The sequence below is a fragment of the Ictalurus punctatus genome, chromosome 22 (assembly GCF_001660625.3).
Source record: "Ictalurus punctatus breed USDA103 chromosome 22, Coco_2.0, whole genome shotgun sequence".
Taxonomy (NCBI): Eukaryota; Metazoa; Chordata; class Actinopteri; order Siluriformes; family Ictaluridae; genus Ictalurus; species Ictalurus punctatus.
In genome coordinates this window covers 5802397-5816417 of record NC_030437.2, presented here as the reverse complement: position 1 = coordinate 5816417, position 14021 = coordinate 5802397, and the positions used below count along the sequence as shown (strand labels likewise).

At 41.9% G+C, this 14021-nt stretch overlaps 1 protein-coding gene across 8 annotated transcripts in view; it reads left to right on the top strand.

Annotated features, from left to right (window-relative positions):
• Nucleotides 1-30: 30 nt before the first annotated feature.
• smtnb (smoothelin b) overlaps nt 31-14021 on the top strand; it is a 56152-nt gene continuing 42161 nt past the window's right edge. For 2 of the 8 annotated variants that reach the window (XM_053674239.1, XM_053674238.1), the window contains exons 1-5: nt 57-503; nt 9781-9938; nt 10462-10540; nt 12178-12256; nt 12353-12420. In XM_053674239.1, the coding sequence (XP_053530214.1) occupies nt 453-503; nt 9781-9938; nt 10462-10540; nt 12178-12256; nt 12353-12420 (435 nt within the window). In that variant the 5' untranslated portion in view covers nt 57-452. Of the gene's footprint in view, nt 504-596; nt 688-9780; nt 9939-10461; nt 10541-12177; nt 12257-12352; nt 12421-14021 lie in introns of all 8 variants that reach the window. The other 6 variants (XM_053674236.1, XM_053674235.1, XM_053674234.1 and 3 more) reach the window with 6 other exon arrangements.

Genomic DNA, 14021 nt, shown 5'->3' with positions numbered 1-14021 from the left:
TATTGGCTGAGAGATCTGAGGGCGGGGCTTGTGTTTAATTATTCACGTGGAAGGAAGACAGAATCAGTTGGTTTTACAGCACCAGCAGTGTGAGAGAACTGGCCTCGGATATAACCTTAAAACTTTCATTGTGAGTTTATTTTCAGGAGAAAAAGAAACGCCTGGATTGGTTTAACACTTGTTTTTAAGAGTAAAACCTGCTCTTTTTTTACGCAGGTCTTCAGCAGGTGGGACTGTTGTTGTGGACTGGACTGAGATTATTTCACTTTATAATACTTGTGTGAAGAACATGTTGGATTTTCAGCCTTTATGAGTGTTTTTCACACCCAGAGAAACATATAGAGCTGAAACTCTTGTGAAAGTCTCCTGAGACAGACAGCAGAAGCTCCAGAAAGTGTTTATTTTGCTTTCTTCTCCAGGACTCCAGCAGGGGTTTGGTGTGGAAGCTCACAATGACTGAACACAGGTACTCCAGTTTGGATGAAACGTCTCTTCAGAAACTGGTGAGTTCATTACAGCAAAGCCAGTGTGCTGGAGTTTCACAGAAACGTTCATTTTTTTAATTTCTTTATTTGATTAGATTTTTTTTACTATAGGAGGTTTGAGTAAAGACTAGAGAAACCCTTCACTCTGGCTTTCCGAGTCCATGTTATTGTCATGGAGGTCCACCTGAGAAACTGACCCCAGGTCTCTGTTTACCTCAAACTCAATTCAAAATTTCGACTAAATGGTCAGTGTTGTATAAACAATAATAATAATAATAAATATCTATACTTGTGTGTAGTAAATACAATATACAAATACACATTCAATAGTAATTTCACTAATATTGTCTTTTGTGAGGCAGAAAAGGTGTGAGAGATGAGTCGCAGTGCTCATGAGTGAGATTCTGACCTGAAATGGTGTTGATTTGTGTCCATGTTCAAATTCACATGAAATGCAGATCATACAAGCTGTACAATGTACAAATGAATACACTCGGTAGTGCTAAAAATGGGGGGAAAACTTTAAACAAGCAATAAAAATAAAAAAAGAAGAAGAAAGAATCAGAACGCTGGACTTTGGCCAAGCTCACACCTTGCACACACTGTTTGTTTGACTTGTCCATTTCAACTGGATGGAAAAATATTGCTCACTTCCTTACGAAAAAGTTTACCGAGTGCACAAAGTTATGTTATACTAACAGTATACGCCTTTCCTACGGTCACTTAAGTCAAAATTAAATAAATCTTATCCGAGGAATATACAAGCGTGAAGGAGGTGAATATTTAGAATAGTATCCCAGCTGTGTGCTGAATCCAATTGGGTTTCTCATTGAGAACTGGGCTAATCATTAAAATCACAAAGGTTATTTATTAAAAAAAAAAAAAAGTTATGGGTTTGAGTTGTAGCCAGAGGACTCGAAGCAATTGCGTTTGGCCACACTGGGAAGTTTTATAGCACCGGTGGGACTTAATAACAATGAGACACAATCAATTCTCTCTATGTCCTGTAAAACTTTTTTATTTATTTATTCTGAACATGTGAACATATTTGGGCATGTACTGGACAGGAAAACGGGCACTTTCTGATGACTCAACCAGATATGGGACTGCTTCTGCAGGAGTTGTGTAACGCTTGGGAATGTATTCGAAGATGACTGGTGATACGGGGATCTTGATTTCGGAAGAAAGGACGCAACAAAAGGACAGCCAGAACAGTTCTCACCGTATGAGCGCGTATCTGTGATCAGCAAGGCTGTTACGTCAAGATTTCCCAACGTGATTGTCTCACACAGAATATCCGTCATTACGTCATTAGGACAGCTTAAGGCGATATCATATCACCTTAATTCACCAATTCTCTATGAAAAAGTAAAAAAAAAACAACCACTAAACTGCTAATGACATTCGTCAGCTCCAGGGTGTATTCCCACGTCACACCCGGTCCACTGCGACCCTGACCAGGATTGGGCAATTCCTGAAAGTGAGTGAGTGAGTATCAAAAAAAGTGGGGGGGAAAGGAGAGAAAAGGAAAACAGATACATCAGTGAAAGGTGGCAGACAGGTTGCGAGTAGTTTGGGCGTGTCCCATGAGCTAATGTTTTGACAGGCCTGCGCGTACAACTTCCTTTTTGGCTACATCTACTGTAGATCCCCTCGCTCCATATGTTCCACACACTCTCTCTCTCTCATACCTGACCTGGAGTTGTATTTCAAAGATGTTTTATTATATTTGCACGTCCCACGATTCTCTGTCACGATAATTATCGTCTTATCGTACCGTACGATATATGGACGTGAGTTTCGCTGACTTTGATCGCTCGTTGTGTTGCACTTGCGCGTTGGGATGAGTGAGGAAGGAGCGTCACCATGCCACCATCAGCCAACAGCAAAATCGCCGATAATCCAAAACGGACTTGGAATAACAACACGAAACAAAAGGCTTAGCAAAGTCAGACGGCAAGACGTCGAACACGGAGACACGAGGGTTTAATTATGCAGACTAATTAAAGGAAAACAGAAAACCGGCGCAACACACGAGGGAGACGACCAATAACGGAGACGATACACGAATCAGAACTAGAACATGCTGCACACTGAGGACTTCTCCACGCAAAGCCCGGCGCGAGGGAAGATTCCCGACACACCAACATTTCAGCCATTTGTGCGGCTTCTGTCCTCTCGTCTGCTCTAGAGCTGTTAAATTAAAATCCGAACTTCGAATATCATTAATATAATTATGATGATGAGTCTTTATTGGTCACATACATGCTTTTCTTTGCATACCCCAGCATGTCAGGAAGCTGGGGTCAGAGCGCAGGGTGAGTCATGATACAGCGCCCCCTGGAGCAGAGAGGGTTAAGGGCCTTGCTCAAGGGCCCAACAGTGGCAGCTTGGCAATGCTGGGGCTCGAACCCCCGACCTTCTGATCAGTAACCGACCGCCAAGCCACCACTGCCCCTATATATACACAATATAATATCATTTATCGCAGTTATTTCTGGGACAATATATCGTCCAATAAAAGTAGTTATCATGACAGGCCTACGTTACAGAGTAATGTTACAACAACAAAATAAATAGCAAATGCATAAATTTGCCACGTATCTGGATTCATTTCGGGGTTTTTGGAGTTCTGTGTTAATGTTCTGCTTTTTATATTTGCTCATTAGTGTGTGCTGCCAATAAATAATTATTCAGTATTGCGATGTCGATCAGGTGCGATCCTGTTATTGTGGGCATTTAAAAAAAAAAAAAAAAAAAAAAAAAAAAGGCAACATATGAAGAATCTGTGGGCAGCAGCGAGTAAAGGCCTTGTCCCCCCCCCACACACACGCACGCACGCACGCACGCACGCACGCACGTGTTGGTTAATTTAAAAACGTTGCTTTTACATTTTGGCTACACTGGTAATAAATCTTTTCAGAAAGTTTCCCGGAAGTCCAAACGCAAAGACTGCAGCAAAACAGAATGTTGGACGTGGCAACCGAGCGTCCGATCCGTGATGTTTGCGTCGTTTCTGAACGTAAAACCTGCATTCTTACACGCACACACAGACAGACAGGGGTCTACTGTATACCACAAAGCAGCCAGACATCAAATGAAAATGCCTGCTGTAGTACAGACAGTGGGTTCCGCCATGTTGGAATTGTGGAGGTCATGTGACATATGATCATACGTCGGTGTTTACAAAAAAGCACCGTCCCCCGTGTTCTCACTGCAACCTGGAAACAATATGTTCAGGTTCATCCACTTTGGAGAGTGGATTCCAATTTCAGTGCTTGAGAATGTTTGAAAAGCAGAATGGATCATTTCAGATGTGTCTGCCTTACCGTGGGGTGGTCCAGAGAGCCCACTGAGTTCAGCGCGACAGCAATCCAGATGTAGATTAGGCTCCCTAATGAACAAGCCAGGGGTGACGGTGACGAGGAAGAAACCTTGAAAGGAACCAGACTTGAACGTGACTCTTCTTGTTTGTCAACATTTAGTGTGTTGAAAGGAATTGAAATGTGAGCAAATTGTGAATGAGCGCAACAGCTGTGTGTAGGTACAAATCCAGGTTATGATAAATATTATTATTATTATTATTATTATTATTATTATTATCCAATTATTAATATGAAATGAATCTCACAACTCTCAGACTTCGTGACCTACTTGTATTGTACGATGATTCATTTAGGAGGAAGCTGTTACTATTCACTTGGCTGTGTACTCAGACAGTCATCATCTCTTCCCTTACACTCAGACGTGTTCCTGTCGGAGGTTGTCTGACTCATGCAGGACGTATTCTGATGAGTCGGTGTGACGCTTTGACGCTAAGTTCCAGTGAACACACTGACTTTTATACCTTTTTATAACCTGTTTTTAATATTGCGCGGTCTGCACCCCGTACATGCAGTCGCAGGTTAGAGCACGCAGAACGACACAACAAACGAATCTTTTTTTTTTTTCTTTTCTTTTTTTTTTTTTCTGATTCATGAAGCTAAGTGGAAATTAGAGCTGAGATGGTTCGAGCTGCAAGGACACGAGCTCAAGCACCAGTACATTGATTTACATGTCAGACGCAAGCAATACACGCACAGCTTGCGCTCCTATACGTCTAGTTTACATGAAACATGGCCTTATTTATGCAGGTGATGGAGAGTGAGTCAGTATAGTGACCCGTCCAGAACCCCACATCCAGGTCGACTCTGTATAGTGCCTTTTGTACCGTTTCCACCTTCGAATTAGTGATGACACAAATCCTCGCAACTGATATATTTTAGCGTGAAGTTCCTGCTTCTTATTTTCCATTAATCTGACTGTTTATTTTTTGTTCCACATAAAAAAAAGTTGTTTTTTTTTCCCCACCCCTTTTCTCTTATTGTAATGTTATGATGCGCTTGTTTACTTTTCATACCTGGTTATTGTTAAAGGAAGCATCTGCTCGGCGGTTTCTGGAAAATGTCCTGCAGAAACATTTGTTGAAAAGGCCAACGCGTCACGATCGTTTCAGTTTGATCCGACGTTCGCCTGACGTGCGAACGTGAGTAATTTTATTTAATTATTTAAACGGCCGCATCTGGTGCTGGTGCGGTTGCATCTGGTGCTCAGAGGCGCTGTGGACGAGATGAACCTGCTGTGAAGCTAAACCTGTGTATTTTGCCTCTTGGACTCACCTGAACTCTGCAAATGCAGCTCGTCGCAGTGGCAGGAAGGTATTTCCAGACGTTCCAGACACCCATCAAGCCACAAACACGAGCACCTGGAGTTTGCGGCAAGCACGATGGGAGCTTTTGATTGCTGCTGGGTTTCGTAGATGGGCCTCCAGACGAACAGATTTGGTGCAAAAAATGGAATGTGCCTGAAAATCTTTCCAAAAAGCCCCAAAAAAACCAAAGCTTGGGAACCTAGTTTTGGACTCATGTTCTCATGGTCCTGGGATATTTTGCGGGGGGGAATTCTGATGGGAATCTTAATTGGGTGGTTGTTGTATTGTCCAAGGTCAGTAATGGATTGCTGACCAGAACTGCTTTTGAGGTCATGTTTCTGATGGCCTCCCCTAAATTCCCATTAAAAAGCGTGTAGAATAAGAGAGATTAGGATTTGGTGGATATTTGCTAGTGGAATGCTATTCTTCAGCGTCCATTAAGGGAAGGAGAACTAACTGAGGGTTTCACGAACAATTCCGAGTAACAGTACGATTGTACACACACACACACACACACACACACACACACAGGCCAGATATTAATTAGTGATGCATGTGACCGTGGAACTTCTAGCTGCTGAGGTGAAATTTGTTACTTTTTGCATGCATATAGCTTACAGACATGTTCACAATCCATTTAACGGATAAAGGAGGGAGATTTTAAATGCCTTTCTGCCTTTTTAAACTTTATTTAAAAAAAAAAAAAGAAGAAAAATAAATGCGCGGCACGTCTCGCGCACAAATCCGGTCCTACTGGATCTTCTGGCGAGAGTTTTCTGTCTGTCACCTCCTGTGGTTAGAAACTTGATTTTCTTTCTTGATAAAAGATGAAGCTACATGGGTGCAGATAGCACACTGCCGAATATCACAGACCAAACACACTTTTTTTGCACGTTCACTTTTTCTCTCCGTCTCGACAGCGATGGCTGTTTTTGAAGCTGAATATTTGTCCACGCCTGACTCGTAGCTACCGGTTCAGGTGTGGAATTATAGTATCTGTGCGGTTATGAGACTTCTAAGATCGGAATAGATTTGAGGAAAGGGTCCGTCTTTCTTCTTTACACCAATTTCCCTCGTTCCATAGAGCAGTCTGGCTGTTTCCAAGTCCTCAAGTCCAAGTCCCCTGAGGTCATAAATGTCAGTCTCTCATGGGTGACCAGCAGTGTGCAGTTTCCAACAGTTTTCCATCTGTCTTGATTTATTTTTAGTTGTTTGCTCTCGTTTTCCCACTCTTTCCCGTCCCTTTGCTTCAATACTTCTAAGTGCGTGGAAGTTAATTGAAATCAGGGCTTCATAAGACGCATTAAAAGGAGCTTTACACACACACACACACTGGTAAAGTGGTTGCGTAAAGACGTCATTGATGTCTGCTGGTCTTTATGGACTCGTGACTCGCGGTGTGAAAATTAAAACGACCCTTTAGTAGGGAAATTTGTTTGCTGCACGTGTACCTCTTTTTAAATGTATTTATTTATTTATTTTTGGTTTGTTTTTCAGAATGCTCCATAGTGATTTTAAAATTGTTTCCATACCAGCTCAACTCTGAAACACTGACAGGCTTGCAAAAGTGTTGGTGTAGATGCGTTCCCACAAGTTTTATGCCACCTGATGCAGTTCTTTTAAGACTGCTGATCATTGTATGCTTCTACCCATTGCTGTTGTAAGAAAACAAAACAAAAAAAAACCCCAAACGGGCCGAAGGTGCCGGATCTGCTCCTGTGCCGTGTGTAGTGTAAGGAAGTGTTCTCCTGCTGTACTGAATCTTCTTGGATGAAGGCGTTTCCGGATGACATTTCAAGATCCCAAAGGATCTGTTTGTGTATATATCTATCTAAGCCTGTATTTGAAATATTTTTGGAAAAGACTTAAATTAGAATCCTTTCAGTGTGAGAGTCTTAATATAGGGATAACGGTTATTGCCTTCTCATCCTCATGACCTTTTGATTATAGAGCACTGTTTCCTACGTCTGTTTAACTGCCAAGGGCAATCTATTATGTGTAGTAATGGCAGCATTTTATTTATTTATTTATTTATTTATTTATTTATTTATTTATTTATTTATTTAACCCTTTCTCGCAGTACACTGGCGGTCCGTTCTGCAGGTGGAACGGAAATCGACTTATCATACATTTTCAATCGGTATAAACAAAAGAATAATTTTATCGCCGCAAGTCTGTTATGAGATGAGTCGGGACACTGTTGGGTTTCTGTGTGTAGAGTATCATGACTGTGTTTAGCTGCTGGTGCGCAGGGCGATGGGGAAAGAGGAGGGGTGCGAGCCTGCCGATGGGCGACCAGTCCGAACCTCTCCGCAGTAACGTTAGTACAGAGATAAAATGGACAGCACAGCTAAGCCATTAACCACTACTGTGGAGTGTGACCTCAGAAATGAATTCAGTGCTGAACTCAAACACGCGCAAATTCCTTCTCTTTGGCTTTTTTATTTTTTTTGGGTGGACAATAGTAAGAAAAGACCAGCTTTGTTCACCCAAGAGGAACAAAGCTTGTTGTGTCGTCCGATCTGAAAAACCCACGCCGATCTCTTCAGAGCTCGATTGCCTTTTTCTTGGATGCAAATAAAATAATAATAATAAAAAAAAATCTAAACATGGCTCAATCTCAATAACCTCAAAGAAATTTTCAAACGATTTTGGAGATATGTCCTTTCATATGATGGCATGGAGAGAAGTCCTTTTCCTCGAGTTTCAGCTCTCATCTTAAAGACAGCAGGCTGAATGATGGGCCCTATGCCCTTATAAGGACAAAATAATGCTGCGTGAGCGTTGGACTTACTGAGTCACTCATTCACTCACATGCTGGAAAGCAATCGTGTGTGTGTGTGTGTGTGTGTGTGTGTGTGTGTGTGTGTGGGGGTGATCAGGTAAAAATGTGAGCGTTTGAACAGTATTACAAAAAAAACCTAACCTAAAATGACTAAAGTGTATTCTTAATAGCAGTCCATAGATTCACGCTCTGTGCGTGGGATCTGACGAGGAGGAGGAGGAGGAGGAGCAAATGGCTGCTGATTTCATTAAGCTTGACTGATCCAAGATGAAGGATGTTCACCGAAGAGTTGTACCACATGACCAGCACTAACCGATCATCGGCATGTATGTGGAAGAGGGCAGTTATCGCTTTCCTCCGAGCGTGTTCAGCTGCCCTGTGGTGTAAAGATGCCGTGGTTGGCTGACGAGAAGGAGTTTGAAGAGAGTCATCAAATCAGCCCCCCCCCCCCCCCCCCCCCCCGATCCATCAAGTCAAATACAGCAACGTCAGATAATGTTCATCAAAAAATTGCCAGTACATGTTCTACTAGTAACGCAGTTTCTTTCAAATTATCCCGTGTGTTTATAAACGTAGCCCTGACGTCCCCAAGCAGCACTTTGTGTTTATTTTAATCTCCATCACGTACTTGGGGTTTTTTTTTTTTTAACTCTAGATATTGTTGGTGTATGTTAATCATACAATTGGAGGTGCCATTTCAATGGATCAGTGTTTCACAGCTTTCAGTTGTACTGTATCTCGGGGAAACAAGCTGCAGCTTGACCTGCCTTATCAGTTTTTAGGAAACTGTGTGTGTGTGTGTGGAGTTGGCACTGCACCCAACAGTGACTTGGCACTCACTCATATTCTTAAACAAAAAAGTATAGGAACTACTTGGGACAGGCGATGGACCGAGCAGAGGAGTGAACTACTCGCTGCCTCTGCTCTAGTGGCCCTCGTTTTTGAGAAGTCGTTTCTACTCCTTCATAAAAATAAATAAAATCACCTCAGTGAAAACCTAACCGTATCGACAGTTTGCAAACGTTTTTAGAAATATGTTTATTCTAAGGCTTAAGTTATGTGTTGTGTCTACTGTCCAAGTTTCCTTAGAAACGATTACATATTAGAACAAGCGCTTAATATAAACCCGTGATTCGCCTTTCAGCCGACGCCGCTGCGGTTTATAGGAAATGAATCAACACTTTCTGGTCAATCAGAATGGAGAATTCTGATCTGAGCACTGTGCTTTAGAGAGTATATAGAGCTTGTGTCCATCCACCTGGAAGTTGTGCATTCTGAGATGCTTTTCTGCTCGTGACGGCTGCAGAAAGTAGCTTGCTGTAGCCGTCCAGTCAACTCGAACCAATTATCCTCTGGCCTCCTTCATCATCCAGGCGTTTTCTGCCAACACGTTTTGCAGCATGCGGTGTAAACTCTAGAGCAGTGGTCACCAACCATGTTCCTGGAGATCCACCTTCCTGAAGACTTCAGCTCAAACTGTAACCGTGCCCACCTGACCATCTAATCGCCGCCTTAAGTTCTTGATCCGCTAAAACCAGGTGTGTTCGATTTGAGTTGGAGAGGAAACTGCAGGAAGGGAGCTCTGAAGGAAGAGGGTCGGTGACCACTCATCTAGAAACTAGAGATCTTGACCTGTATCTGCATGATTGAATGTATTGAGCTGCTGCCATATGGTTGTCTGATCGAACAATTGCAGGAACGATCCGGCGGCTGTCGATGATATAATCGAAGGTTATTTCATTCTACTTTGGTGTTTTAGCTAGGACTGTACTGTAACTTTAAACCTCGTGTAACCTGTGTACCGCATGTCATGTTTCCAGCTCGACGGCACTGCGGACGTGGCCGAGCGGCGAGTCATACGGTCAGCTATTCGAGAGCTGCGCCACCGTGAGATCGAAGACATGGAGGCTGCGCTGACCAATAAGAGATTCAGACGGGCCCAGGAGCACAGGCATGACGATAAAGAAAATCAGCATCGGTAGTAGAAAAAAGTTTTTTTTTTCTTTTACTCATTGTTATTTTGCCACTTGACGATTGATTCTGGTGGACGGTCTTTGAGATCGGCAACATGTCAATTTAGTGCTTACAGTGAAAGGTTACACTTGTTAATTTATCTTCTGACTGGAAAAGTCTTGTGAACCCGGTCAACCCAACCCCTTTTCAATTGGCTATTGTTTTTGATCCGAGTTGGTCAATTCATACGCTACTGGGAATGTATTAAAGCCAAGCCCATGGTCCACCGTCCTCTTTCTCCCACATGCATACAAGTATGGCGAGCATTTCTCTTCTTCCTCCACACTCACATTTTCCAGCCTTAATAGTTTTCTTAGACTGGCGTTCCTTCCTGCCAAGAAAAACTTTCTGGTATGCGCGCGTCCAGCTGCTGAGTGCAGCACAAAGCTGTCCGTCACGGCACTATACAACTGTCAGTGTGTTGTTCTTGAATTCCACGTCTGCCTGTGTGTGTGTGTGTGTGAGAGTCTGTATATGTATGTTCACAGGCCTGATTTGGCAGCATCCTTGGATTTGCTTTCTAGGAAGCTTCAGGACATTCAGGACATCGATGAGCTTTCTGCGATGGTAGGTATCCGTGGGAAAAATGTGTCCAACACCTTTATATATGGATCTGACCGTTTGCCATGCATGGTGACCTGGGAAACGTTTGCTAGATGTTGCTGTAGCTGAATACAGGTACTGCTTTTTGTTTACTTTTTAACCTCCTTTAGACCAGCTTCCTGAGAAGATGGTGTTAGTTTAGGAGTTAAGACACCGTGGTAAAGATGTCTGTTACCTTGCCACGTGAGTTTTCCCTCGCACAGTGAACGTCACGCTTTGATCAAGTCGTCAGATACCAATTTTCACTCTCTTCACTTTACTTGTGGTTGAGACCCGTGCAGGTTTTCGAACTGTAGGCTTATATAGTAGTATAAATGTTTACCATGTAAAGGATTTTCCCAGGCTGCCACAACAATTATGGATCTTACCACATTATATGACGTTTTCTATAAATAGCTGCACGTACAGCGTTTGGCTCGGCACGGTCTGTGTTTTTCTCTCTCCACCCTTAAGAAAATGTCAACCCAAAATACCTACTTTTTTTTTTTGCCGAATTCAGGGGTGGTCTGATATTTTTAGTCCCCTTTGGGTTGATATGTCTGTGATTTTACGAGCGGCTTTTGCCTGCACGTTGGGGAAACGGCTGTGAGTGCTGAGGCATGCCGTATTTAGTCGTTTTTTGCAATCTAGAAAATTGTAAACCACTTTCATCAAGTGCGGTATGCTAGATCTTTGGGGAAAGGTCTCTCAGAATGGCGTCGGTACGGCTGCCACGCACGATTCCCTGGGAAAATAATATCTACACGGGGTTTTTATAGCTTTTATTAGCAGCTACTGGTGGTTTAACGCGTCGATCCATTGTTCTCCGACATTGAAAAGTGCAACGGAATACTCGGCGTTCCCAGTCGGGAACTCGGGCCGCATCCACCAAGTGCCGTGAACCCACCTGGCGTCACGACAGTATAGTGATGCACAGTCGACAGTAAACGTATTTCCCTTTCCATCATTTTACACTGTACAGGAAGTTCAGAGTGGGAACGTAATTCCAGCGATTTGCTCTAAGCCCAAAGACACGAACGTGATAAGACCAACAACACAGTTGATTCGATCTTATACGCCGTTCTGTCTCGACATGAACTTTCTTTATAGGTTTCTCAAATTCAGAGACTAGCCATCCCCAGATATCATCTTGTTCTGGGCAGCCATGTTTTTCTGAGCCTGAAAAGCTGGAAAATTTGGAAAAATTCCCTGTCCCCCTACGACAGATTGCAGCATGAATCGTCTCTTTGTATTGGACACCAGTACTGTGCAGCTCTACAAATAAATTCATGATTTAAATATCGTTCTGTATACAGTATTCAAACGGCTAAAGCAAATAGCCTATAGTCAGGCACAGATTTTAAGGAAAGGAAAATAGAAAATAAAGCAACATAATATGTCCATGTGTGAAGCAAAAGTCCAGGTTTGTAGGAAACATGCTGGAAATACCCATGCGGAGTATTATGACTGAGGAAATATATATTACACAAATACATTATTACAGAGGGAACACTAATAGAAACTATTACTTCAATCTGAATATTCCAAGTAGTTTTTTGAGGAGCACATTTAATTCCTGCTTTTAAAATGCTGTCTTTTTTTTTTTTCTGTCTCGTTTGTAGCTGCGTAGTAACACAGAGTACGAAGAGAGGAAACTCATCCGTGCGGCCATTCGCAGACTGAGAGATGAAGAGATTGAGGGTACGGACATGCACATGCACACGCACGTGCTGTACGCTTGAATGAAACACGGTGTTGTTAGCATGGATATATATCTTATACCTATCTGCTTTCAAGCAGGTGCTCTAGAGAAGATTCATTTGACCGGGCAACAACAAAAGCCTCAAAGAAGCTTGGACTTGGAGGTGAGTGAATAGTGGAAGGCGATGATTGGTGACAATTTCAGAGGAAGCACGTGGTCCAATGTGGGGGGGGGGGGGACGACAGATGAGCAAGACCAAATTGGTGGAAATAATGTGTGTGTGTATATATATATATATATATATATATATATATATATATATATATATATATATATATATATATATATATATATATATATATATATATATATATATATATATATATATATATATATATATATATATATATATAAGAGAGAGAGAGAGCGCTTAAATTATATTATGTGCCAACATCAGGCCAAGTATAGCAAAAAATGATACATTTATTTTCTCAAATAGTTCAATAGAAACACTACAGAAAATCTGCACATTAGAAGTTCAGACAAAAAGCGTTTGGCCCCGAGGCTCAAATTTCTCCCACAGAAATCGCAGATTCTGCTCAGAGTTGGTTTGTTAATTAAAAGCTTATTGCTGTAGCTCTAGAAGGTTTTTAGTTCCAGTTCGTAGTTCTAGTTTGGTGAAAAAATACCGGCATTTTTGATCTTTCCCGCAAAGCATATGTGTGCCGTCTCTGGAATGCTGCCGTCTCATTCCAGTGGTGTTGTGCACGATGGCTGTATGGTGGCTCTTTAAATTGGTGTCTCATAATTATTTTGCTTTCACTATATGTTTATTCCTCTGGTATTTACCTCAACTGACCGCCAGTGATACTTGTGTGGGGGGAAAAAAACAAGAAAACAAAACCTTTTAATTGAGTTGCACCATGGTTTAGTTTTAAAATCAGACACTCTTCAGGACTCTTGTATTTAGGTCATCAGCACCAAAAAAACCTCTCGGTTCACCACATAACCATAAACAGTAAGTCTACTGTAAACGTTTTTAACCAGGGGTCTCACGGCTTAAAACTGAGTCTGACTTCCAAGCACTGGGCTAATCATGTGATTTAGTTCATACAAACAGCCATTGAAAGTTAATTCCGTGTTTATGAATGATGAAGTTTAATGGCAGTGTATATAAAGAAAAGTATTAAGGTATGAGCTTAGCTCTCACTTTCATTTCATAACACTGTGAATTAACCCGCAAGACTTTTTTTCATTGTGGTTTGAAATTTTTCTACAGAGATGTTTTTTGAACAGAGCATGTCCCATAACACAATGACTGTGCTCCTTTTGAACTTTGATCACTAATTGTGTGTGGGTTTTTTTGGGGGTTTTTTTCCCGGGGGGATATTAGAAGATTAAATTTAAGAGGTTGTTAATAAAACAGTAGCAGACACGTTTGTAGCAACACAACAAACATTACATTTACATTTTCAGCATGAAGCAGACCTTTTATCCAGAGCGAGTTCAAGAATTGAATTGAAGTTTCTATTGAAAACCATTCAGAGTACGCTAGACTATACTGACTTTACACACGCTAGACTGTACTGACTTTACACACGCTAGACTGTGCTGACTTTACACACGCTAGACTATACTGCCTTTACACACGCTAGACTATACTGCCTTTACACACGCTAGACTATACTGCCTTTACACACGCTAGACTGTACTGACTTTACACACGCTAGACTGTACTGCCTTTACACACGCTAGACTGTACTG